Raw genomic sequence first — 26,377 nt, 5'->3', positions numbered from 1 at the left:
AAGAAGGCTGATCGCCGAAGAATTGATGCTTTTGAATTATGGTGCTGCAAGAAGATCAAACCGATCCATTCTTAAGGAAATCAGCCCTGAGTGCTCACTGGAAGGACAGATCCTGAAGCTGAGGCTCCAATACTTTGGCCACCTCATGAGAAGAGAAGACTCCCTGGAAAAGACCCTGATGTTGGGAAAGATGGAGGGCACAAGGAGAAGGGGACGACAGAGGACGAGATGATCGGACAGTGTTCTCGAAGCTACCAGCATGAGTTTGACCAAACTGCAGGAGGCAGTGGAAGACAGGAGTGCCTGGCGTGCTCTGGTCCATGGGGTCACGAAGAGTCGGACACAACTAAACAGCAAAATGCAATTCTGAAAAAGTACGACTCTTGTATGTACAAGATTAAAAGAAAATAGATTTTGTAAGCTGATACGGTGTATGAATTGTGCTTGTTCTCCTTTATAAACTGTTTCGTAGATGAAGGATTCTTTTTGTACAAGAAACCCTGCATCTCGTGTGCCAAGAGCTTAAATGCTTTTTATTAAATCTATAAATTATTCTGGACTTGTCCAGTGATTTTTTTTTTAGAAGTAATGTCCACTGGAGCACTGATGCATACAGAAGAGCTCTCCCAGCAGAAACGGCCTCCCTCATAATTTCAAGAGAGGAAGAAAATGCAATCCACATTCCTTCACAAATATGGTTCTGCTCCCTTAATGAAGGGAGAAGCCAAGCTATGCTGATCTCTGCACCGGGAAGAATATTTAGAATGTATCCCCACGACCAGGTGACTGATTAAACAAAACTCCAGATTCACTGTGTATCCACTTCACGGTATCCCTAAGAGAATACTGCATCTGTTTTATTCGCATATATATAATCCTTAACTTTTTTTTTTAAAAAAATGGCCTCTCCCCTTCTTGCCAGCTATTTGGACAAATGAGACTCCCATGGAGGTTCTACAAACAGCAAAAAAATTGTTATGAAAAATTAAGTGCTACACAATAGCTCTCAACATTGATCACTGTATTGTTGTGCAGTTGCTAATTTATGTCTGGGCAGGGACCAGCAAACACAGAGCACATTTTTTTTCTAGAAATGGTTCATCCACCTTGGAAGACTGTCTCCCACACTCCCTGCTGTGATTTCAAAGAAGATTTAGCCTATGCAGACTTCTAATGGCTGTTCACACAAGCATATAGGTTGCATTCAAGTGTAAATCAATGGGCTTAAGTGTGCTTAATTTCCTGTAGCAACAGATTAAAACAGACTTCTTCTTTTTTGCTCACCCAAAGCATGAAAGTTTAGGCCTATCCACTCCATACTCGAGGTGCATATATCCCTTCTGCTATAACGGCCTGCTAAAATATACCAAAGCTCATAAAGAGGGAGATAAGTTTATTCAGATGTTAGGGGGCATCCTATAGCAAGTTTAGGATGCAGTTAAGGATGCAGCAGATCCCTGGCTGAGCCAGCATTAAGTCTCCAATTCTGGCTCAGCTGAAGATGTAACTTACTTATCATGGCTTAGCCAAAGATAAAGGTAAAGATAAAAGGACCCCTGACCATTAGGTCCAATCATGGCCGACTCTAGGGTTGCGGCGCTCATCTCGCTTTATTGGCCGAGGGAGCCGACGTTTGTCCGCAGACAGTTTTTCCAGGTCATGTGGCCAGCATAACTAAGCCGCTTCTGGCAAACCAGAGCAGCGCACGGAAACGCCGTTTACCTTCCCGTCAGAGCTGTACCTATTTATCTACTTGCACTTTGTGCTTTCGAACTGCTAGGTTGGCAGGAGATGGGACCGAGCAACAGGAGCTCACCCTGTCACGGGGATTTGAACCACCAACCTTCTGATTGGCAAGCCCTAGGCTCTGTGGTTTAACCCACAGAGCCGCCTGCGTCCCTTAGCCAAAGATACACCAGTGTAATTTACTCATGCTGGCTAAGCTGAGGCTCAGTTAACTGTGCTGAGGATGGTGTAAGTGTTCTGGGGAGGTGGCAGGGGTGGGATTGGTCAGGTGGACTTAAGGCAGACCCTAACTCTGTTCAGCTCAGTCGTGTGACCTGGAAAAAACCTAGTGTAAGTCCAGTTCTATTATAAACCCATGCTTTCCACCAATTTCTTGTGTAGAGGATTGCTCCCATCTTGACAGTGATTAATGCACCCTTGAATGTTTGTAGAGAGTCTAACTGAACCATTATCCCCCCCCTTTCCAGTATTCCCACCCCTTTTTGCAACATTCAAGGGACACTTATTTACCAGCAGAGTTTAAACAGTATCTTTATTACTTGCCAGCAAGCGTTATTTGTTTCCAAGATTTGCGAAGGTTAAAAGGAATGCTGTGTATTAGAAGAGGGTGTGCTTAGAACAGCATATCATCATGAGCTTGCAAAATGAAAACAAATGATGCATGCAGCAACAATAAGTATTAATCTCTGGCTAGTGGACTGGGAATTCTTCTCTCCCCAGCAACTAAAGTATTTGGATAGAAAACGTTAACACTTGTATTGTATCTGAGCCAAAGAAATCCTTGCGGGTGGGAGGGAATCTTCCATGTTCCTAACCGTTATCGGGAACGCTACATGCTCTGAATGCAGAGTATTAAAAAGACACATTTAATTCCAAATTTGACAGTTTGGAGTCACGGTAGGGCTGGAATCCTTGCGTAGACGTTTTAATCCCTTCACCTCATAACTCCACATCAAACCACATTCTGTCTCTTCCTCGGCTGTGAGTTGCTGACAAGGAAGACAATCTAGTTCTGTTAAAGGCTCCCTAACGGAGCCCAATGATACATGTTCTACTTTTTTATTTGTAGAGTTATTCTGTCAGAATTTCAGTTGTGGGTGCCAAGCTCTACAGCAGTCAGAAGGCCATTCGCCCCATTTAGTGGGAGGCAAATTTCCCACACCTCTCCTCCCTGGGAAGAAGAGCGGAGGGGATATCTCCCTAAGGAAAGACATTATGACCTGAGAGTGATTTCACCCAACGGGAAGAGGTGGTTACAAGCTATTTAAGCTTGTTATGCCCCACATGCTTCCCTCTTCTTTATTCAGCACCCACCCTTTTGTACTGTGGCCATACAGCCTAGTTGTCTGTTTTCCAGGGGCTGAGTGGGATTTTTGGGAGGAGGGGGAGACCCTAATTGGCTCCAGGTCTTCTCTTTTTTGTCTACTCCACACTGTTGGGCAATGTTTGTTGGAGTGCTGTTACTCTAATTTGGCTAGTTGGCATGTAGTCCGGGCAGGTGGGAAGATTTCAGAAAGAATGGAAAGCTTTTACCTGAGGGTTGTGGGCGTCCCCTAGTCATTGTTGTCAGGCATGGCCTGCAGGTGTTGGGAGGTGTCCTTTGGCCTGACAGACACATTGGGGTGAATGTTGGCCAATGGGGGCCTGTTGGGATCTTACACCCAAGGTCCATGCAGCAGGGAGGGAGGAATCTTAGGAAACTTTGCTGTGTGCACAATGTGTAGTTGTTAACTTGCCCAGGTGATGGGGGTAGAAATTACCCCCCCCATCTATTAATGAACACCTGCCCAGACTTTATTTGATTTGGTTACATTGGGTAAATCTGACTAATTGGTTTTGCATATCCTCAAGTTGTTAAATTTAATAACTATATAACCTATTTATCCACATTTGGTTGTCTTCTTCCTGGTGTGCTGGCAGTGGACAATCTAGGAATTTTAACTTTGAGTCTGCATTTCCTCAGTTGCATGGTGGTTGTGATCTACAATGGAGCAAAATGGAAGGAGAAGCAGCAGCAGTGGTGGTGAGGGAAAGCGGGAGCGACTTTCATTCGTTCTGCTGCCAGCATAGGGAAAATGTGGGAGCCAACTGTTGCTTTCTGAGGTGTGATGAGTTACTGCCCATTAATTAATGCCAGCCATGACAGAACAAATCATAATACAAGCACACACTGAAGAAGATGGAAAAGCAGAAGCGACTGGGCCAATTGGGAATCCTAGCTCTGTAAATCACTGTGGTGAGCAGGTACCTGCACCGATTTAGATAATGAGATTAATGTAACAACACACCACATTGCAAGGCAGGTGGGTAGAGGGAGGATTTGAAATTGACTAATGGAGAATTGGCAGTCTTGTATATACTTGTCGACTGAAGTCCCATTCCCCTGCAGCTCTATTGAATGTCAGGTGTGACAAAATGTTGTTTCTTCCCACAGTTAATTGGATAAATATTCTTGTCCATTTGCAAACTTTGGGTTTGCGCACTCTGCCTACTTAGGAGCTAATTTGCATGAAAACAGATTCAAAGCTTAGTTTCAGTGAGATCATTCTTCCCAGAGTACCTCTTCAAATGCAAACACATTGGCCATTATCCTTCCAAAGGCTACCTCATGTCTACAAAGGATTGCTTTTGGATCTTAGGTTGAGGGTCACAGGTTCCGCAACCCTACATTAATGCCCCATATTTCTTGTTGTTCTACCTTGTTACAAAGCCCAGAAGAGTTCAGCTATACCTCATCTGTTGGAGAGATGCAACGTTAATATTTTGAATGTTGGGGACGTTCAAAATACTAAGTTATAGATTTAAGAGACGCAGAGAAGTAGGAAATCTAAGATACTCCTTTCCCCCCTTCTCCCTCCTCACTGCATGGCATTCAAAGCTTTCAGTAGGTATTAGGACACAGGACAAATTTGTTATTACCACATAAACTGGAGTTGGAGAGAAACTGCGTGGTGAGGAGCCTCTTGTACTTGCAGGTGTTTCCTGCACAGTTCAGAAACTAAAAATAAAAGTGCAGAGCCTCCATGTGTGGGAAAGTCTCCCTGCTTCACAGAGCTGCTCTCTAACTCCTGGAGAACAACGAGGAAGGCAATGAAGAGGAAGAATTAGGGCTTATATAGACTTACTTTTCACTCTGCTCTTTCCAGGCACAGAACCGTGCTTAAAAAGCTCTGTGCCTGAGTGGTTTGGGGCTCCTTTTTGCCCCGCCCAAAAAACTACTCTTTAATGCTCAATCAGAGCAAACATCAATCCAGGTTTTCCATGGACTGTCCCTGTCCCCGTGGCTCCCCTCATGAGATCACAGCATGCAGATTAAGAACCAAGAGCAGCTGGCACAGTGAGATAGCACTACACTTACCAGGGCATTGTGGGAGTGGGTGGTGGCAAAGGCGCAGGCACAGGCAATCTGAGGCTCCCCTGCAGCCCGGATCTTTCTGCTGCCTGCAGTGAGACTATTGGGAGGGTGGCTCTTGTCAGTGTTTGTAAAAAGCAAAAAAAGGAGGAAAGGGTTTTGACCTCCCTTTGTCTCCTCAGCCCAGTCCTCGGACCCTTGTCGGCACAAAAGTCCACAAGAATATCCTTGCAGAGTTTTATTCTTAAAAGTCTTTGTGCAAAACACGATTGAATAACTATACACACCAGCACTAACCAACCAACCAACCCAAACACCAGCCTCAGCACAAACTAACATTTCTCACTTTATATATACAACCTGCTGCAGGCCGCTGAGTCATGCTGACCCAGCTTTATTCACATTAAAGAAACAGCGGCCATTTTAGCCGTGACACCCCTTCTGTTTCTTAAATGCGAAAAACCCCAACAGAAACAATACATACATACATTATATACATAAACCCAGTTTTGTCATCAATTCATTATGGTATGTTGCTGGCAAAGGCTTGGTAAACAAATCAGCAATATTATCTTGTGATTGACAATACTCCAGTTTGATCACCCCTTTCTGTACACAATCTCTCACATTCGCATGACGGATAGCAATATGTTTTCATGCGGATTTCATTATTTCCGAGCCCGCTAATGCAATGCACGATTGGCTATCTTCATACACTTGGATAGGCAAATCTACTTTACAATCTAGATCTTTTAGTATCTGTATAAACCACATGATTTCATTGCATGCTAGCGACAGGCTCCCATATTCTGCCTCACAGGATGAGGTCGCAACAAATCCTTGTTTCTTTGACCTCCATCCAATTATGGAATTGGCAAACATCATAACCATTCCACTTGTAGATTTTCTAGTAGCTACACAGCTTCCCCAGTCCGCATCAATAAATACTTCTAGTTTTTCATCTTGTGTACTAGATATCTTTAAACATACATTTAATGTCCCCTTTAGATATCTGATAAGCCTTTTCAAAGCACACCAATCGGCAATACTGGGTTTAGATACACGTTGGCTTAGAACATTTGTAGCACATACAATGTCTGGCCTTGACCACTGGCTTAAATACAACAGTGATCCTATTTTTGACCTCCCTTTGTCTCCTCAGCCCGATCCTCGGACCCTTGACGGCACAAAAGAGTCCACGAGAATATCCTTGCAGAGTTTTATTCTTGAAAGTCTTTGTGCAAAACATGACTGAATAACTATACACACCAGCACTAACCAACCAACGAACCCAAACACCAGCCTCAGCACAAACTAACATTTCTCATTTTATATATACAACCTGCTGCAGGCCACTGAGTCACGCTGACCCAGCTTTATTTGCATTAAAGAAATAGCGGCCATTTTAGCCGTGACAGCTCTGTGCCCGCGCCCAGCGGGTCCTACTACTCCTGTTAAGGGTGCTTTGTTGTCTTAGATCTGTGTCTCCCCGATTCACACTTGTATGCCCTACAACCCTGTGGATAGCTCAGTTGGTACAGTGAGAGCTGGACCATAAAGAAGGCTGATCGCCGAAGAATTGATGCTTTTGAATTATGGTGCTGGAGGAGACTCTTGAGAGTCCCATGGACTGCAAGAAGTTCAAACCTATCCATTCTGAAGGAAATCAGCCCTGAGTGCTCACTGGAAGGACAGATCGTGAAGCTGAGGCTCCAATACTTTGGCCACCTCATGAGAAGAGAAGACTCCCTGGAAAAGACCCTGATGTTGGGAAAGATGGAGGGCACAAGGAGAAGGGGACGACAGAGGATGAGATGGTTGGACAGTGTTCTCAAAGCTACCAGCATGAGTTTGACCAAACTGCGGGAGGCAGTGGAAGATAGGAGTGCCTGGCATGCTCTGGTCCATGGGGTCACGAAGAGTCAGACACAACTAAATGACTAAACAACAACAACAACAACAACTCTTAAATCTCAGGGTTGTGGGTTCAAGTCCCACAATTGGGTAAAAGTTTCCTGCATTGCAGGGGGTTGGACTAGATGATCCTTATGGTCCCTTCCAACTCTGATTCTATAAGAAAGTGACATCTCTTCAGAAAAGAGAGGCTGACAGTACAGGAGGGCTGATGTTAAGCATCTGGAGAGAAATGCGCCCTGAAAAAAATCTCTCTATTTCCCAGATGTGAGTCTGTACGCATCTTGCTTCAGAATGCTAAAAGTACCACTAAAGACGGAGGCCTTATGATCATGATTGCATTAGTCAGTGTCAAAATGAGTTAAGATGGGTAGCAGACCTTATGCCTTCAGTTCCCAGAATGTTTTTGACTGCAAATTCCTCTCAAGATTGTTTTACACTAGTAATAAGTTTAGTCCTGGTGCACTGAATGAATATAAATGCAGCGGCTAAGGGAATCCCACTGTGTATCATTTAATCAGATAATCTGCCTGCATCTAACATCAGGAGAAGGGAACATCACCAGCCATTAAGCTTCCATAAGCAGTTGATGTTTCAACAGCAGTTACTAAATCCTTATTTTAAAATTATACCTCTTGTCACTTGAGGAATTTATATCCGCAGTGCTTCACTTAAGATTGGCTACTCCTGCAGTTAATAATCATACAGCTGGTAAACTACTTTTTTCTCTCCTTCCTGGCTTTTTCGAGAGGGCTGTGACACTGGAAAAGCCTTATTTCTGAGGGGTGTCAGGTTACTTTGACCCATTATGGACATGACCCTCATTTTGGTACAACCAGATAAATCAGAAATGGTAGTAGTGGTTACAGTCAGATACAGGCCCATAACAGAGGGGTCATAGAATCCTTTTGTACTGAAATTTGCTTTTTCATAGAATTGTAGACTTGGAAGGGATTCCAAGGGTTGACTAGTCCAATGTCCTGCAATGCAGTAATCTTTCACCCAACATGGGGCTTGAACCATGAGATTAAGAGTCTCATAATCTACTGACTAGGGACGCGGGTGGCGCTGTGGACTTGCCGATCAGAAGGTCGGCGGTTCAAATCCCTACGACGGGGTGCGATCCCGTTGCTCGGTCCCTGCTCCTGCCAACCTAGCAGTTTGAAAGCATGTCAAAGTGCAAGTAGATAAATACCGTATTTTTTGCTCTATAAGACTCACTTTTTTCCTCCTAAAAAGTAAGGGGAAATGTGTGTGCGTCTTATGGAGCAAATGCAGGCTACACAGCTATCCCAGAAGCCAGAACAGCAAGAGGGATTGCTGCTTTCGCTGCACAGCGATCCCTCTTGTTGTTCTGGCTTCTGAGATTCAGAATATTTTTTTTCTTGTTTTCCTCTTCCAAAAACCAGGTGCATCTTATGGTCTGGTGCATCTTATAGAGCGAAAAATACGGCAGGTACCGCTCTGGCGGGAAGGTAAACGGCGTTTCTGTGCGCTGCTCTGGTTCGCCAGAAGCGGCTTAGTCATGCTGGCCACATGACCCGGAAGCTGTACGCTGGCTCCCTCGGCCAATAAAGTGAGAAGAGTGCTGCAACCCCAGAGTCGGTCACGACCGGACCTAATGGTCAGGGGTCCCGTTACCTTTACCTAATCTACTGACTGAGCTATGTTGCAGCTTCAGCTCCCGTCAGCCCCAGCCAGGCCAAGGGTCAAGAATGATGACATCTAGAGGCCCACACACTCCCTACCGCTGCTTTGCACGCATGTGTGCGCTCATGCGCACTTCCTCCAGGCAAGCTGTACAAACAAGCTGTCCATACCACCGGTTTTACACTGAATATTTTACAAAATGAACTTCCTTGAACATTAACTTGCATCTTTTGTTTCGGGGGGTGGGTGGGAACCACCACAGAAAACTGAAAGATGGGAGGCATTAAACATTCCTCACTGAAATACCATTAAGCTATAATTCCACACTGTTGCAAGCCTACAGTGAAGGGTTGAAGAGTAAAGGCAGAGGGCTGCAAGGAGCCTCAGAGGTCATCCATCCAAGTCCCTGTAGGATTTACTTGACTGAAGCCACACCCACCAGATGCTCATTTAGGCTCCATGACTGTGTGATCTTGGCAACATGAAGCAGCCAATCCATATGGTCAGGACTGCATGCTACAGCAGTAACGTCTGCAAGCCAGAACAACATGGTTTGGATGAATTGTGTTGGTAGTTCCCATACCAAAACTGCATTTCAATTATTTCATTGTAATATATACTATAGATAATATCTCCAGTTGTTTTATGAGAATGATAATACGTAATATGGATGCATGCAGGAAGATTGTGGTTTTTTTGTAGCATCCATATGATGTGTTGGCATTCCTATCCTCTCTTAATGGAATTAATTATGGAATTACTGTTCAGAAAAAAAAAAGAAAAATCTGGTAAGTTAAAGAAAATGGTTGCCAATGACTTGTTTGCAATATCATATTAGAATATGAAACCCCCATCTAGAAGCCTAATTTGATATAGTCAATATTCCTTACACTTCATAGGAATGCATCCTTCTGGGAATCAATCACATAACTTGGCCAAACCATGTCATCACTGGCTGCATACATTACAAAGCCAAGAAGAAGCCCCAGTTGTGTGACAATGGGTTGCCACAAGCTCCTGCACCATTGAGAAACTGCAACTGGGCCATGCCTTCCACTTGTGTTCCTGATATGTAAGCAAACAGTTCCTAGGCAACAGCATTTCTAATAACCCATAAAATTAGAGGTTGGCTAGCAAGAATTCCAAATGGAAGGCAATGGGTTAATTTGGGGCAACATGCATTTCCATTCTACAGTGGCTGCAAATCAAACAAAGCTTTTGCTATGATTGTAGTCTCCCATTTCCCACATGTATCAACTGAGATTAAGCTATAAATACTATAAACAGAAAAGCCTCTGACAATTTTCATGAGTATACCGGCTGCATGGATTTCAGTTACACTGAGCAATATTTTCTTTTTTCAGCAGAGGATCGATATCAGAGCTTCATTATAATTTGATGCTTTGTCCCCCCCTCCCAAAAAACAAACACCCTAAGGGCTTTGCATTTCACTTTTTTCTTTCTTTCAGAAACGCAAATATTACAGTAAACAGCTTTGTTTTTCAGGAATCACCCACATGACAATCTGATCTTACCTCTACATAGAGGATAGGAAATATTCCAATCTTATCTCCCAGCATTCCTTCCGCCCAATTATCATCTACTCTCCTGATGACAGTCAAAATTTCATCCTAAAAGAAATGACAGAGATCACAACATAATATACAAATAGGCAGATTTTCACACTTTGTTTCGGGGGGGGGGGGAATGTGCCCTATAAATCACCCACAAAGCAAAACAGAAGAAAGCTCTCCAAGTAGCAACCAGGTCTTCCATAAAGGGAAGACATGGTTAGTTATACTTTCCAACCTACTTTTCCAACTGTTAATGCAACGGGAGGACCATAGACCAATTATTAGCATTATTTAGCCACTGTAAAATAGGAACAGGAATTTCTGTAAGATATACAATACCTGTATTAGTCACCTTAACATGTTCGTTTATTTAAAACAATTTATATACCGCTCAAAGAGGTTTGCAACAATGTGTTTGTAGTGTTTTCTAGCAGGGATAGAGATACCTCCGGGTATAAAGGTAAAGGTACCCCTGCCCGTCAGGGCCAGTCGTGTCCGACTCTAGGGTTGCGCGCTCATCTCGCTCAAGAGGCCGGGAGCCGGCGTTGTCCGGAGACAGTTCCGGGTTACGTGGCTAGCATGACTAAGCGGCATCTGGCGAGCCAGCACCAGCGCTGCACACGGAAACGCCGTTTACCTTCCTGCTAGAAAGCGGTCCCTATTTATCTACTTGCACTTAGGGGTGCTTTTGAACTGCTAGGTAGGCAGGAGCTGGGACCGAACGACGGGAGCTCACCTCGCCGCGGGGATTCGAACCGCCGACCTTTCGATCGGCAGGTCCTAGGCTCTGTGGTTTAACCCACAGCGCCACCCGCATCCTTCGGGTATAGGGCGGTATATAAATTCAATCAATCAATCAAATTACCAAACACCATGAACATCAGCCAGTATGGCCATTAGCCAAGGATAATGGGAGGGTGTGGTCCAACTGCAACTGGAGGATCGTAGGTTCTCCCTCCTTGCCATTTATTTTATTGAATGTGTCTCACTTGATAGAAAAAGAATGAATCACCATGTAGGGAAGCTTTTAATGTTTGATGTATCACAGTATTTTAATATTCTTTTGGAAGCCTGGAGAAGAGGAGGTTAAGGGGTGATATGATAGCCATGTTCAAATATATAAAAGGATGTCACATAGAGGAGGGAGAAAGGTTGTTTTCTGCTGCTCCAGAGAAGCGGACACGGAGCAATGGATCCAAACTACAAGAAAGAAGATTCCACCTAAACATTAGGAAGAACTTCCTGACAGTAAGAGCTGTTCGACAGTGGAATTTGCTGCCAAGGAGTGTGGTGGAGTCTCCTTCTTTGGAGGTCTTTAAGCAGAGGCTTGACAACCATATGTCAGGAGTGCTCTGATGGTGTTTCCTGCTTGGCAGGGGGTTGGACTCGATGGCCCTTGTGGTCTCTTCCAACTCTATGATTCTATGATTCTAAGCCACCCAGAGTGGCTGGGGAAGCCCAGCCAGATGGGCGGGGTATAATTAGATTATTATTATTATTATTATTATTATTATTATTATTACACCAACCAAGGGGTTAATGCAGTGGTGGGGAACCTGTGACTCTCCAGGCATTCATTCATTCACTGCCCTTCATTTGAGGCTCATAGGACGCTTTACAATATAAAAACAGGAAAAAATGCATAACATAGTAACAAACAAACAAACAAACAAACAACAAAGGCCATGTATTGTTTAATTAGCCAAAGGCCTGGGAGAAAAGGAATGCTTTTTCCTGGCACTTAAAGATGTACAGTGGTACCTTGGGTTAAGAACTTGATTCGTTCTGGAGGTCCGTTCTTAACCTGAAACTGTTCTTAACCTGAAGCACCACTTTAGCTAATGGGGCCTCCTGCTGCCGCCGCACCACAGGAGCACGATTTCTGTTCTCATCCTGAAGCAAAGTTCTTAACATGAGGTACTATTTTTGGGTTAGCGGAGTCTGTAACCTGAAGCATATGTAACCTGAAGCGTATGTAACCCGAGGTACCACTGTATAATGAAGGGGCCGGGCGAACCTCCCTGGGGAGAGCATTGCACAAACGGGGAGCCATTGCAGAAAAGGGAGGGAAGGAGGGAGGAAAGTACAAACTTGCAGAAATTATTGCCCCCCCCGAAGGGACCAGGGCCCCATAGAGTTGGCACCTATGAAAGGAACCATATTCCAGGTTATACATGAAGGAAGAGCACTTCTTATACTACAATTTCTAGTATGAACAAAGACTTTCCAACTACTTGAAAGTGTAAAAGAATTACATTATATAAGTAATCTATATCTAAATATCCCTGTTATTACTTGTTTCCCAAGATAAAAATGAATTTGTGGCTGCATACACTCCACGCACTTCAATAACATAGCTCCCTGCCCACCAGAATCCTGGAACTGTAGTTTAGCCCTCACAAAGCTATGATTTCCATCACCCGTAACATACTGGTTCCCAGGATTCCTTGGGGGAAAGTCATGTGCTTTAAACACATGATGTGTAAGCAGCCTGCAGCTCAGGAAATAGAGAACTGAAATCTGTAAGAATATATTGGTTCAAAGGGTTGACCCAAACTCTCTTCCCACTTGTTACATTTGCTTAGTTCATGAAGTCTTTCAGAAGACTGTACTCCAATGACTAAATATAGTGAAAGAGGGAGACACAAATCCCGGTTTATTTCCCTCCCATCCCTTCAAAGGCCACCGACTAAGCTGTACCTGCCCAAATCCTACTTCCACTGCAGCTGCGGAATTTGCATATATGCCTGGAGAGAAGTCAGTGGGATGACACTCACTGACACTCACTGGAGAAAAGCACAGCTGTTGCCAGGGTTGTAAGATTGATTTGAGCATCACATTGAGAAATTCTATGGATCACTCCATGTCCTTTTCTGACTGAGAGCAGATTTGAATGTCACATTATATGTGCAAACAGCAGATGTGAGAACATTTGTCTCTGTACTTCCCCACTAATAAAGTAACATGCAAATTATTGATTTATGGGTCTCCGAGCTATGTGCAATTCACACTCACAGAAACTAAAAATCTGCATCTGTCAATCCATATTTGATACTGTGGAGCATTCCAAAGAAAAGCACAGGTTTTTCACCAAACTCCTTACTAGAAAATTCAGCACAATCCTGACCCCTCCCCCTTTTAATTTTGCAACATCCCCTTATTTTGCAAATGTGATGATCTGGCACAATCTCTTCTGGTTCTGCTACTCACGGACAGGGACATGGAGCACTGAACGTAGGGCAGTACCACCCAAACCACTGGGAATCTTTCTCAGCCTTCTGCCTAGCTTCTGAGATCACAGCAGGGGTTGCCCACAAAATTTCAAGCACATATTTATAGCTGTTCCAAGTGCTAGAAAAGTCAAAATAACAAAGAAAGACGAAGATTCTCGGGAAGCCAGAACGCTTTCCCAATGCCACATTTTGTGTTTGTTGTGGAATTACAGCACACACCCAGCCCATCCCTGACTGTGATCAGTTTCCACAGGTTCCCAGAGTTTATCTCAAGCCATGGGTTGATTTCTGTCTGTCCTGGCTGGCTCTTTATGTTCATTTTTACTTTTAAAAAAGATTAGACAAATTCATGAAGAATATGTCTATTTGTTAATATGCGTCGTTGGTCACGTATACACACAAAGAAGTGTAGATGTGTATCCAATCAATGTACTGTATTTTTCGCTCCATAAGACACACCAGACCATAAGACGCACCTAGTTTTTGGAGGAGGGAAATTAGAAAAAATATATTCTGAATCTCAGAAGCCAGAACAACAAGAGGGATCGCTGTGCAGCGAAAACAGCGATCCCTCTTGCTGTTCTGGCTTCTGGGATAGCTGCACAGCCTGCATTCGCTCCATAAGACACACACACATTTCCCCTTACTTTTTAGGAGGGAAAAAGTGAGTCTTATAGAGCAAAAAATACGGTACCTTATAATATCTTCAGCTCAGAGTCATGGCACGTCAGAGGAAGAGTTACACTGATATGAGATGGAATTACAATAAGGCAACACATGAAAATTTGCATGAAAATAACAAATTACCACAAAATATGGAAGTCTAACGGGACGTGGGTGGCGCTGTGGGTTAAACCACAGAGCCTAGGAGTTGCCGATCAGAAGGTCGGCGGTCTGAATCCCCATGACGGGGTGAGCTCCCGTTACTTGGTCCCTGCTCCTGCCAACCTAGCAGTTCGAAAGCACGTCAAAGTGTAAGCAGATAAATAAATACCTCCAGTGGGAAGGTAAACGGCGTTTCCATGCACTGGTCTGGTTCGCCAGAAGCAGCTTAGTCATGCTGGCCACATGACCCGGAAGCTGGACGCTGGCTCCCTCGGCCAATAAAGCGTGATGAGCGCCGCAACCCCAGAGTCGGCCATAACTGGACCTAATAGTCAGGGGTCCCTTTACCTTTACCTATGGAAGTCTAACAAGGATGGATGGCCAGTAGAAGGAAATATCAGTACTGTGCAGGCAGAGGGTAGCTTGGACCAATAGCTCTTTTAGTAGTTATATAGTAGTGAGAGAGACAAGGGAATTACTGTTACCAAGTAAGAAGAGAGAAGGGCACTGGGGATCTGGCAAGCTGCATGACAGACCTCGATATAACAGGGTGAACCTGTGTTGAGATATAAGTGGCATGGGATTTGGGCAATGTGAGTGGCAGGATAGAGAGTTCGGACAGGCTACTAGGGAAGTTACAGAGGAAGACTGAAAGCACATATTTTTTACCAGTTCCAGAGAGAAGGGAACCTTTGGGAGCTGCGCCTCGGTGAGTGGCTTCTATTCCCATGCAACAGCGAGGAACCAACGCGGGCAAGTCTTTTAGGCTCCCTTGAGTCCTAGATGGTGAAGGCTCCAAAGAAACACAAAATTGCCTCCTCCCCAAACCCTGCTAGTTGGTGAACAAAAGAGATGTCTTGAAGGAAAAGCACAAGGCTGGGGAATCCGTCAGGTTCCCAACTAAAGAAACAAAACAACAAAAGGTTGGCAACACTGGGGGAGAAAGAGAGAGTCCCTATTTGCATGTGGTCTGCCTAGTGGAGTGAGTGCGAGATACAAACCACCCAAAGACCCCTTCCATCCATTTCAGGAAAATCCACGTGTTTACCTGTGTTTAGTCTACAGACCTAATGAAGTGCATCTTTTCTTCACTACTTGCTAACCAAGACAGCATATTGATTTCCATACAGCAAAAGATGGGAAACTTGTTATTTCAAACGCACCTTCCATTGTTTTGCAGTGACACTTTATGTTCTTTCTTCTGTTTATTGTAGCCAAAAGGCTTCAGAATTAGTCACTGCCTGACACTCTCCTCCCAAAGGTATTGTTAAGATGAGCAATTCCATTTTATAACTACTGCCAGAAGCTATGCCGAAGATCCATAATTTCAATCAAGATTGATTTACAAAAGAAAAGGTGGGATCATCTCTTCGTTGGGTGGATGGGGGGGGGGGTAAATACATGAAATTATGTCTCAAACCCAGATATACCACATGGCATGGCATGGATTAAGGTCATTTTATTGAGAAAGCACAACCAAAATGATTAATGGAAAAATTTGAATGACGGCAGAATGGCATCACAGCATGCAGTGTTCTGCTGTCACTATTGTCAATATTTGCCAGCTGGTAATAAATGCTTGCGCCCATTTATAGCCATACAAAAAGAAAACACTCTTTTCAGGATTGATTGCTAAGGATATAATGCTGGTATTCTCATTGTGCACAGTTATTACCATTAGAAAAATAATTCTAGCTTGATAAAGTGGGGACTCAGGGTGGCATTCAGCATAATAATAGTTGAATACTATGCATGGTCATTCACTCCCCTTTCTCCCAGCTCTAAAATTGATCACTTGCACTACAGGCCTCCTATATATTATATTAAGCGAGTTAGTTCTAACTTTAATTGTTGACTAATGCTCTGAACTGTGAATGAGAAATCAGCGTTAGGAGTGCATGCCTGGCCATGCCATTTGTTACCAGCTAAAAGCTCAGAAACGCGGGTGGCACTGTGAGTTAAACCCCAGAGCCTACGACTTGCTGATCAGAAGGTCGGCGGTTTGAATCCCCGCGATGGGGTGAGCTCCCATTGCTCGGTCACTGCCAACCTAGCAGTTTGAAAGCACGTCAAAGTGCAAGTAGATAAATAGGTACCGCTCCAGCGGGAAGGTAAACAGCGTTTCCATGCGCTGCTCTGGTTCGCCAGAAGTGGCTTAGTCATGCTGGCCCCATGACCCGGAAGCCAATAAAGCGAGATGAGCGCCACAACCCCAGAGTCGGTCACGACTGGACCTAATGGTCAGGGGTCCCTTTACCTTTACCTTAAAAGCTCAGAAAGGCCTGGGAAATATCTCTTTATGGGAATCAATGTATAGGAAAGGAATTTGACAGCCCTAGGCAGCAGAGTCAACAGCTAGGGATGGTCAGACAACATATGGAGAGTCAGGTGAGAGGTGCATTTTGCATGGTGCTTATGCTTGTTTTTACAATATTTCCCCAGTTGCTGCTATACAGACAAACCAGCTATGCCATAGAAGAATACAAGCTCCTGCTCTTTAATTGAGTAATTGCCTGCTATCATGGCCCAGGCCATCTCTTCCTCGATCCTTTTTTTTGGGGGGGGGGTGAGGAAGGAGACTCTGCATATGCTCAGAGGTGATCTGAAGGAGCAGGATTTTTGAAAACAAAAGCTGATAATGAGAGCTAGGAACCATTTTTTAATTCAAAGGTCAACAGATTGCTATTTGCTTAATTACTGGAATAATAATAATAATAATATAATAATATTTTTTTATTTGTACCCCGCCCATCTGGCTGGGTCTCCCCAGCCACTCTGGGCGGCTTCCAACAAAGATTAAAAATACATTAAAATGTCATTAAAAATTTCCCTGAACAGGGCTGCCTTCAGATGTCTTCTAAATGTCAGGTAGTTGTTTATCTCTTTGACATCTGATGGGAGGATGTTCCACAGGGCGGGTGCCACTACCAAGAAGGCCCTCTGCCTGGTTCCCTGTAGCTTTGCTTTGTAGCTTTTCTATGTTGTGGGGGACAACATAGAAACATGGCAAATGGGGATGGGAAAGAAAATCTGGAGCGGCTTCTGAGTTTCTGGATTGGAAGGGCTGACCTGAATCCTACTGTAAAAGAAATAGTTGCAACGACACACCACATTATTTTTTAGTAATATGTTTCGCTAGTGAATTTGAAAGACTGGACCCTGGAATGCCTTCATTAATGTAGTCACTTCTAAATATCCCACACTTTAAGTGAATCAGATTGCGATTTAACAGAAGGCCAAACACTCCTTGTACTGTTCTTATTTATGCAGGGTTTGACACATGCAACCCTACAGACTTCACTGCAGAGTCATTAATGGAAATGAGATTGAAATCCAGCCCAGGGTCTCCAGGATGCATATAAGGCCCCCTCTCTTTCCCAGCCACATCAAAATGAAAACGTGAAGCCTAAAATTCCTCTGACTGACAGAACCATATCAGTAGCAACACAGAGCTTGTGCCATTCACGCAGGAGCTGAGCTAACTGACTTCAGCAGTGTGTGGGATCTGAAATCCATCTAAACAGGAAGAGCTTCATCAGCAAGGTGACAGCTACAATTAGCATAGAAAAGCCTGATGAAATAAAGACAGAGTGAAGTCCCGAGATGAGAAATAGATTATCCGGCTGTCAGAGAAGACAGGAGACAAAAACACAGTTACTAGGGTGACAGGGTGCATAGTAGGAAAGAAGCTGTAGGAATAATAATAAAAGAAATGCTGTGGAGAAGCAATCAAAGTCCCCGAGGCAAAACAAAGCAGCAACTGGTAAAGGAGGATAGCAACACGATCAAAGATGGATGAGGAAGCCGTTATAAATGCTTACTTGGAGGGGAAAACCTTGTATTTGGAAATGACACCACATATACACAAAGGAGTAGGACAGCTGTAACGCACCGGTGGAAACAGCAGCAAGTCGCTCGTCAACTAATGTCAAAAAGTTACTCCAGGAAAGTAAAATGCAGGAACGTGTTTATGAAAATTTGACATTTCCATTATGGCTACCATAGAGAAGCAACAATATGCATAAGTGGTTGGTTATTATTTAGAGAGCTGCTGCCACCCCTCTAAATAGTTGGAGCACAGAGGGATTAGGATTAAATAAGGTTCCTTTAGTCACAGTGATATTCACAGACCTTTGATGAATCCTATGAATGCATCACCATATGATTATATCAGTGTTTAACCATTTCCTGGGAAAATGTTAATTTCCCTCTGCTTTCCTCTCATGAAGTCTCTGTTCACCCAACCGCAAGCTTTAGCTGTGTCATGTAGCATTAGACTGCTGAGATAAAGAGCTAGGCGGACATGAATCTATTCATCTAGTCCCATACAATTCCTAACAGCAGCACCATTTTTCTTGAAAAAGAGTGCCCCTTCATTCTCTTAGAGAGGTGCCAGAACCCACCTGAGAGGTGCCGGAACTGAGTTCTGGTTGAGAAAAAGCCCTGTCTAACACACCTCTAACTTGCTGTTCTTACATACAGTAACTAAGATGGTGTCAGTTGTTTCCATAACAATGTTTTCTAGGCTTTTCCCTATGGACAGTAAGGGCTAATGCAACAGCCACTCTGATTACCAATCCATTTTCAGTTTCATAAAGTAACCTACATTCAACAAAAGCTGAAGGTTAAGCTCTGAATTGAGAAGGAATTTCCCGTTTGCTGGTGAAGAACCTTTTTCCCCAGTGCACATCCTCTGTGGCCTGGATGCAGAAGTTGCTCTCTGAGGGGCTACGGACTGACAGCGCTGCCATATAGCAGGGAGTTCAGCTTGATGGGCCATTACTCCCTCTTCTGGGATTCTAAGTTAATCCCATCCTGTCTTATGAACATACTTGAGTTTAAGCACCTTAACTCTCATGCATGAGAATCTGACAGGGCTAAAACCAGCTTGGACATGTCACAGAATTTCAGAGGATCCACAAATAATAATAATAATAATATATGGGAAGAATTTCTCCTTCTTCACCGTAAACACCGAGATGTGCTGCTATAATAAATAAAACAAGCATGGCCAAAGGTTTTGACTCTTTTCCTGTGGTTTCCTTTGGAACAAACACAGTCTGAATCACAGAGATGCTCATTAAGAGGGGAAGAAAGATTTCACACTACCTTGGTGAAGGTCAAGCAGTCCTTGTCTTGATCCTTGTCCTTTATTTCAAAGTCATAAAGTGCTTTGCCCTGAGGTGGAGCTGGTGGGAGGGGCTTGACACACTGGATATAGCTTGCTGGGAAAAAGCCATGATTTCCATTCAGTTCCCCGTGATACCAATTCTCGTCTACTTTTCGTCGCAGTATAATAATGTCTCCTTTGTTAAACTTCAGGTCACCAGGTTCCTTGCCTTCATAAGCATAGAGAGCTTTTCCGTAGGGAAGTTGAGAGTTCTGCAGCAACAACAAAAGGAGGATATGATGCAATATGATTACATCAATTCTCATACCAGCATATACTCTTTTACATTTTTATTATTATAACTTGATTTCTACACCAAGCATATTTCAGCATTATTAGTTTCAGGTTTTGTTGTCCTTTGGCAGTCATATATGGCTGATCTGCTCACTGCCGAACTCAAAGCACATGGGGTTGTATTCAACTAACTTTCACTCAGAAAAGACTTATTGAAATGAATGAACCTAACTGTATCATGACCACTAATTTCAATGGGTCTACTCTGAGTACAAGTTAGTTGACCCATGGGAAGAAAAAACTCTCACAAAAGAAGACTGACCTTTCCATCAGCAGTAGTTACTTTTCTTGGCTGCTTAGTGTTACTAAAATATTTAAACATAATGCTATTTAGTTTATAATTCTATCTTCTAGTTTTGTAACTTTTGATTTCCAAGTACACACTTTCCCTTTCTCTTCATAATATTGCTCAATAAATGATAAAATATTCATGTAAATGGCACACAAATGTTCCCAAATGTTGTTATGTCATCCTCATGTCACAGGTTAATATACACTTCTCATGTGAAATAACATATTGGCCGCCTTGCAGATTTCTGAGGATGGGGAATCATCCTATAGAGATACAACATAGGTACCTGGACTTTGTTTAAACTAATCCTCATTGATTAAAAAGTCAACAGTTAACACTGTTTTGCTTTGGTCTGGATGATAACTTTTCGGCCTGCACCCCTTTTCAATCACAAAATTAGCCTAATGAAAAGTATCATCTTTAGCTCATTCATTTTTCCATGACTAACAGAGATACAGAATTGTTTTTTCAAACAATATGAAGGATTTCAGTTAAGGCCACTACCTATATAGCCAATTCACAGTCTGGAAAATGACAGCATGGGTAGCTTCAGTGATGACTAAAGAAATGCAGATACTTGTTTCAAATCCTTTTATTTTCCTCCCTAATCTGTCCCTGATTTGTTTCATCCACCAAGCATTCAAATAATGAAGACCAGATAAGCTGGCCTTGGTATTTTGGAATAGTTTATTGGTTTCAACATGAGCCTCGAAAGATTTTGATTCGATTTGTCCTGGTACAAATCATTAAAAAAAAAAAATGTTTCATGACACAGACCACAACTGCACATCACAGTAAACCATAAACCATGGCTTATAGCCCACCTTGCTCCTGCTCCTCGCTGGGAGGAAAGAAAATATAATATCTGTCTTAGAATTACGTTCAAACCTGGGGCTGTGGATTACTTCATTTCAAACAAGCCATGAAGTGAAGCCAGGGGGTTTTTTTTTGAGCAAACACTGGTTTTGATGTAGCTCTAAGCCAGGGATGGTGTTTATTTCCTCCATGAACTATTGGGGAGGAAAAATGTGGGTAAGATTTTCTTGTGGAAAATGGTCTATGGCTTAGTATAATGTGCAAATGAGCATCATAACCAGGACTTGTATAAACTCAATTATTAAAGTCTGTTTCAGCACACCAAAATTCTGTGTACTGCATTCAATATTAATTTATCAATTATCCATAAAATGCATTAATCGCTTTTCTGCCTAGAAAGCGATCCAAGGCAATGTAAAATTCATTACAGATAAAATTAAAAACAACAACACTGAACGCTTGTAACGATAAAACACGATACAATAATGTTCATATGGATTGTCCCTAAGAGTCAGGGGAATACTCATTAAAAAGCAAGCAAAACCAAAACATAAAACACCCCCTTTTCATCCAAATCCAGCTCCACTTTTATGTTGTAACCAGTCTCTTGATCTAATTCTTGCACTTCCTCAACAATGGAATACATCAACAAAAGGGGAACTATCCATGTGCTGGAACAGAAATACCTGCCAGGATAGTGAAAAGAGGCAAATGATCTTTGCTCATAGCTGATGTCCACTTCACATGTTACATTTTAGGTGCACATCTTAAATGTATACCTACGAATGTGTATGTATGTACATGTAATGAACAGGTGTTCGCAATCAGGCGGGTACTCTTGTCTGCATCTCAAGTGTAAACTGTGGCAAACTCTGGTATATGATGTGGAATCACAGAATCACAGAATTGTAGAGTTGGAAGGGACCCTAAGAGTCATCTAGTCTAACCCCCTGCAATGCAGGAATCTCAGCTAAAGCATCCATGACAGAGGGCCATCCAACCTCTGCTTAAAAACCTCCAAGGGAGGAGAGTCCAATGTGTGAAAGGACCCTGAATAAAGGAAGCAGCAGAATTCCATTACTAAACTAGCACCGTGGCAGTTCATGTCACCACTGACAATCTTGTTTCCTGTAGCTGCCCTAATTTACTGTTTTTTTAAAAAAAGGTTTTCCAGAAAACGTAGCTTCACAGCAACTCCTCCACCCAAAAGGAGGGGGAGGAGGCGAGCGCAAGGGGAATTGATTAGTCATATTGATTCCCCCATGCATTTCTTACATTAACAAGAAATAAAACAAGAATGCCCATCTACTATGGATTTAAGTCTGTCACAAAAATGGCAAGAGTTGGAGGGCAAGGGAGCATAGAAAAGCCACTACTCCACGTATGTCAATGTTTTCCTGCACAGTGCTGGATTCTGCAGAAGGTTTCTTTACTGTTTCAATCAATCAGTGCTGACAAGAAAGCCCGAAGCATTAATAGAGAAAGAGAAAGAGAGAAGTATTTTAGCGAGGTCCTAATGATATGCTGGAAACTCAATCATTCTGCATTTATGTTTCAGCCAAATCAAACAGTAGCACTTAAGAAACTACCTGCTGGCAAATTGACAAACAACAATCACAAGGCAATTAAATGGTAACTAGAAGCCTGCAACCAGTGAATTGGGTGGTTAGTTTAAATCAATATATGAAATTTCACTCTCCACTATCTGCTGTCCTCTGCCTCTTTGGCAGCCTAGTCCACACTGGTCAGACCTTAAAAACTTTCTGGCTTATCCATCTTCTACTGTGCAACAGTGCCCAACTCCTCTTGCTCCTTGACCTGACGTCAGCGCTACTTTCTCCTTGGCTTCTCCTTCTCCCCCAACTCCATGTCTCCATTACCTAAGGTTACTTCTTCTGCCAGCCTCCCCTTTTGTCCCAATTCCTTTGGCCCTGTTGTTTTGGCCACCATCCTAAAGCGTTCTTGGTTCTATTTTCAATTCCGTATACAGCAACTTCTGCCTTTAAATGCTGGCCTGGTTTGCATGCCATGCCAAGCCAAGCCAAATCAAACCATGGCTTAGCACAACTGCACAAGCCGGTTTTATGGTCTTCAGACAAAGAGATTGCAGCTGCTTTGCTGTGCTGCACTAAGTGATGGGTTGGTCTGGTTAACTCTCTGGGCTTGCATGTCCCAGACCAATCATGAACTATAACCATGGCTTTGTTCTATGGTTGATTATGACTTGTAGTTTGCCCAGGAGAGCCAAACCACAAGCCTGTGTTTGAATACTAAGACTTAACTCAGCAAAGCACAGGAGCAGAAGACCAAAACAATCTTTGATACGGGAATCCACATGCCCACACGTTTATGCTAAGCCACAGTCTACTGTGAGGCAGGGGAATTGGCTCCTGGGGGCTGAGCCCTTTGGGGGGGCAAGGGCTACAGTCCGCCCCCCCCCCCATATCCATAAAGCGCAGAGGCTTCTGCTCCTCCTCCTGCTGTAGAGGGGAAGGAGGATCAAAGCGGTCTCCCGACTGTGGCGGCACCAAGGCAAAGGAGCAGCCTCCAGCCATTGAGCCACGCGGCCGCCACATTCAGCTCCACCCCCAGCTCCTCCCAACATCCTGACACCGTGTGTGTGATGTCAGCCCCCCATTGGCCCTCACAAGCTCTGCTGCAAGATTTTGCATTGACTTTTTCTTGACTCTGTTCTAGGTCTCTTCAGCATTCATCTTTCTTTTCTTCCACTCAACCTTCCCTCTTCCAGTCCATTGCATATGCTGCAGCCTTCCTTTAGTCAACCACCTTGTCTTTGGGCTCCATGCTTCTGAGCTTCTCTACATTCTGGTACCTCTTTCCAGTCCCCAACCTTCTTTTTTTAGCAACTGCATAAGCTTCCCTTCCTTTCATAGAAACTCCACTGCGAACATCTTTCTTTCCTGAGTAGTTGGAATGATCATGAACCAATCAGAACCAGAGGCTTCACTTTAATATATATAGATACTGCAGGATCTTTCCTTACAGAGATTAGAGAACAAGAGAAGGGGAAAGCTGCCAATACAGTGGTACCTTGGTTTTTGAACTTAATCCGTTCCGGGAGTCCATTCGACTCCCGAAACTGTTCAAAAACCAAGGCGCGGCTTCCAATTGGCTGCAGGTGCTTCCTGCACTCAAACGGAAGCTGCGGAAGCCACGTCAGATCTTCGGCTTCCAAAAAACGTTCGCAAACTTACTTCCGGGTTTGCGGTGTTCAGGAGCCGATTTGTTCGACAACTAAGCTGTCCGGGAACTAAGGTACCACTGTAATTCTACTAGAGGAAGATTTTGTCCTGTAATTACCATACTTTAAAATGAATATTTCCTGAGTACTAGAATAAAGTTATTTTGTGAGTTAGCTTCAAAGTTGAAATAGTGAAAGGATGTCAAAGGCTATCTTAGCTCCAGAAAGCAATGAAGATGATCTCTACCAAAAAAAACACACCCCAAGATCTATTGAGCACATTTCTTAATATTTCAATGCAAGTGCTTACAAAAGGTGACCTTATTGCCTTAAAAAATCAACACCCTTCAGGAATTTGAAGCAAATATTTTAAGACACAGCTCAAACAATTAAGGCCGAGACACAAAGGACCACGCAAACAGTTCTAGCCACCCAAGGGGATTCTGGGTGTGTGTGTTTGGACATTAGACAGCTCCCCACCCCACGTCACATGGCAAACCCCTTTGAAACTGAAGGGACTTTGGAAAGAAAAGAATCTATTCAAAGGGGATGCAGAGAGGTCATCAAACAAAATACTGAGCATGAACCATACTCTAGGGGCATACTTAACTTTTCTCTTTGAATTCTAGCCTTAGGAAATGTCAGCATTACAAATGTACACAGGTTCAAAGTATCTCCCTAACCCAGAACACTGGGAATTGTGGTTTCGAAAGGAAAGGAAGGATTCTGAACAGAGTGTCCTCGCAGAACTACGATTCCACGAGTTCTTTCCAGTAATAAAGAGGTTTAAGCCTGAGTTAGAGCATTTACAGACACATACCACTTTTTGCTTTGACAGCTTCTGTAAAGTCATTAAAAACTTACATTGGCTGGATTCTAGTTGCTAGAAAGTGCATTAGATTTTCTTTTTTTGAAAATCCAATATTAACAACCTTCACACATGACTTGAATAGTACAAAAGCAGGGCTTTTTACTGCAGCTTTGCACTTAACAAGGAATCCTATGCAGCTTGGTGAAGAAAAGATGGATCTTCCTGTCCACTTCCTGCCCATCTGTTTGGTGTCCACACTAGGTTGGAGGGAAGCCAATCTGTCAGATCCATCACTTCTCACTAATCTGTTTGGCAGAAGGTGCCTCTTCTCCTCTTTTTTTGCTAGGCTACGAAAAGGTTAGTATTTTGAGTTTCCATTAGGGATGCCTCCTTCGGTATACCTGAAGGAGTGTCTCCACCCCCCATCGTTCTGCCTGGACACTGACGTCCAGGGTCTTCTGGCGGCTCCCTCACTGCAAGATGTGAGGTTACAGGGAACCGGGCAGAGGGCCTTCTCGGTGGTGGCACCTGCCCTGTGGAACGCCCTCCCATCAGATGTCTGACATCTGAAGGAAGCCCTGTTTAGGGAAGTTTTTAAAGGTTTGATGTTGTATTCTGTTTTTAATCTGTTGGGAGCTGCCCAGAGTTGCTTGGGAAATCCAGCCAGATGGGTGGGGTATAAATAATAAATTATTATTAGGAGGGTACTTCTCCTCATCTTGAGAAGAGAAGACTCCCTGGAAAAGACCCTGACGTTGGGAAAGATTCAAGGTACAAGGAAAAGGGGACGACAGAGGACAAGATGGTTGGACAGTGTTCTTGAAGCTACGAACATGAGTTTGACCAAACTGCGGGAGGCAGTGGAAGACAGGAGTGCCTGGCATGCTCTGGTACATGGGGTCACAAAGAGTCAGACACGACTAAACGACAACTTCTCCTCCATGGCTGGCACCTAAATGCCAGATACTAGCTTCTTAGAAGGCTAGGCCTTAAACAGGCTTATTTACAAGATTGCTATTTTAAGTGTGCAGATCTGCACCATTCAGTGCTCTGGAAAGGAAGAAAGAGGGAAGAAGAGAATTTCAAACTACTCTAGCAGAGCCAAACCACACTTCATGGGAAAGCCATAAATTAATCTACGGTGCTCCTAAACATCTCCACTGTTACTTTCTTACACAATTATGTTCCGGTATGCAAGATTGTTGTGGACAGTACTTGTGTTTTTTTGGGACACAGGCAGTTCTTTCGCTGTTACTTTTTACGACACCCCTGGACAATAGCAGGCATTGTTTATAGTTGTGAAATGTGAGCTTTCTCACAAGTCTCTTCTTGCAAGCTGCATCCAGATCAGTCCACTATTTTTCCATCCTGTGTGGTGGGACAGAGCCACCCTCCCTGCCACCAGCATCCAATGCAGACAGGTCCATTAGGGAACCTCAGTCAGCCCGTCTTGCCATTGGTCAATTGGCAGGCAGGCTGCAATCCACTTCCCAGGCCT

The 26,377-nt window shown here is 43.5% G+C and overlaps 1 protein-coding gene and 1 long non-coding RNA gene across 3 annotated transcripts in view; one reads left to right on the top strand and one right to left on the bottom strand.

Moving 5' to 3' along the window:
• SH3RF3 (SH3 domain containing ring finger 3) overlaps window positions 1–26,377 on the bottom strand; it is a 218,231-nt gene that overhangs the window by 61,908 nt on the left and 129,946 nt on the right. For both annotated transcript variants that reach the window (XM_083437722.1, XM_083437721.1), the window contains exons 3-4: window positions 19,404–19,676; window positions 10,198–10,293 (exon numbers count right to left, since the gene is read on the bottom strand). In XM_083437722.1, the coding sequence (XP_083293848.1) occupies window positions 10,198–10,293; window positions 19,404–19,676 (369 nt within the window). The remainder of the gene's footprint in view (window positions 1–10,197; window positions 10,294–19,403; window positions 19,677–26,377) is intronic.
• On the top strand, window positions 7,187–18,271 carry LOC310676412. Its single transcript, XR_014510549.1, has 2 exons — window positions 7,187–7,279; window positions 17,565–18,271. It is a non-coding gene; the product is annotated as an uncharacterized lncRNA (long non-coding RNA).

Source organism: Podarcis tiliguerta, assembly GCF_965153285.1.
Source record: "Podarcis tiliguerta genome assembly, chromosome: 4".
NCBI classification, from domain to species: Eukaryota; Metazoa; Chordata; class Lepidosauria; order Squamata; family Lacertidae; genus Podarcis; species Podarcis tiliguerta.
This window is presented reverse-complemented; position numbering and strand designations above follow the sequence as displayed.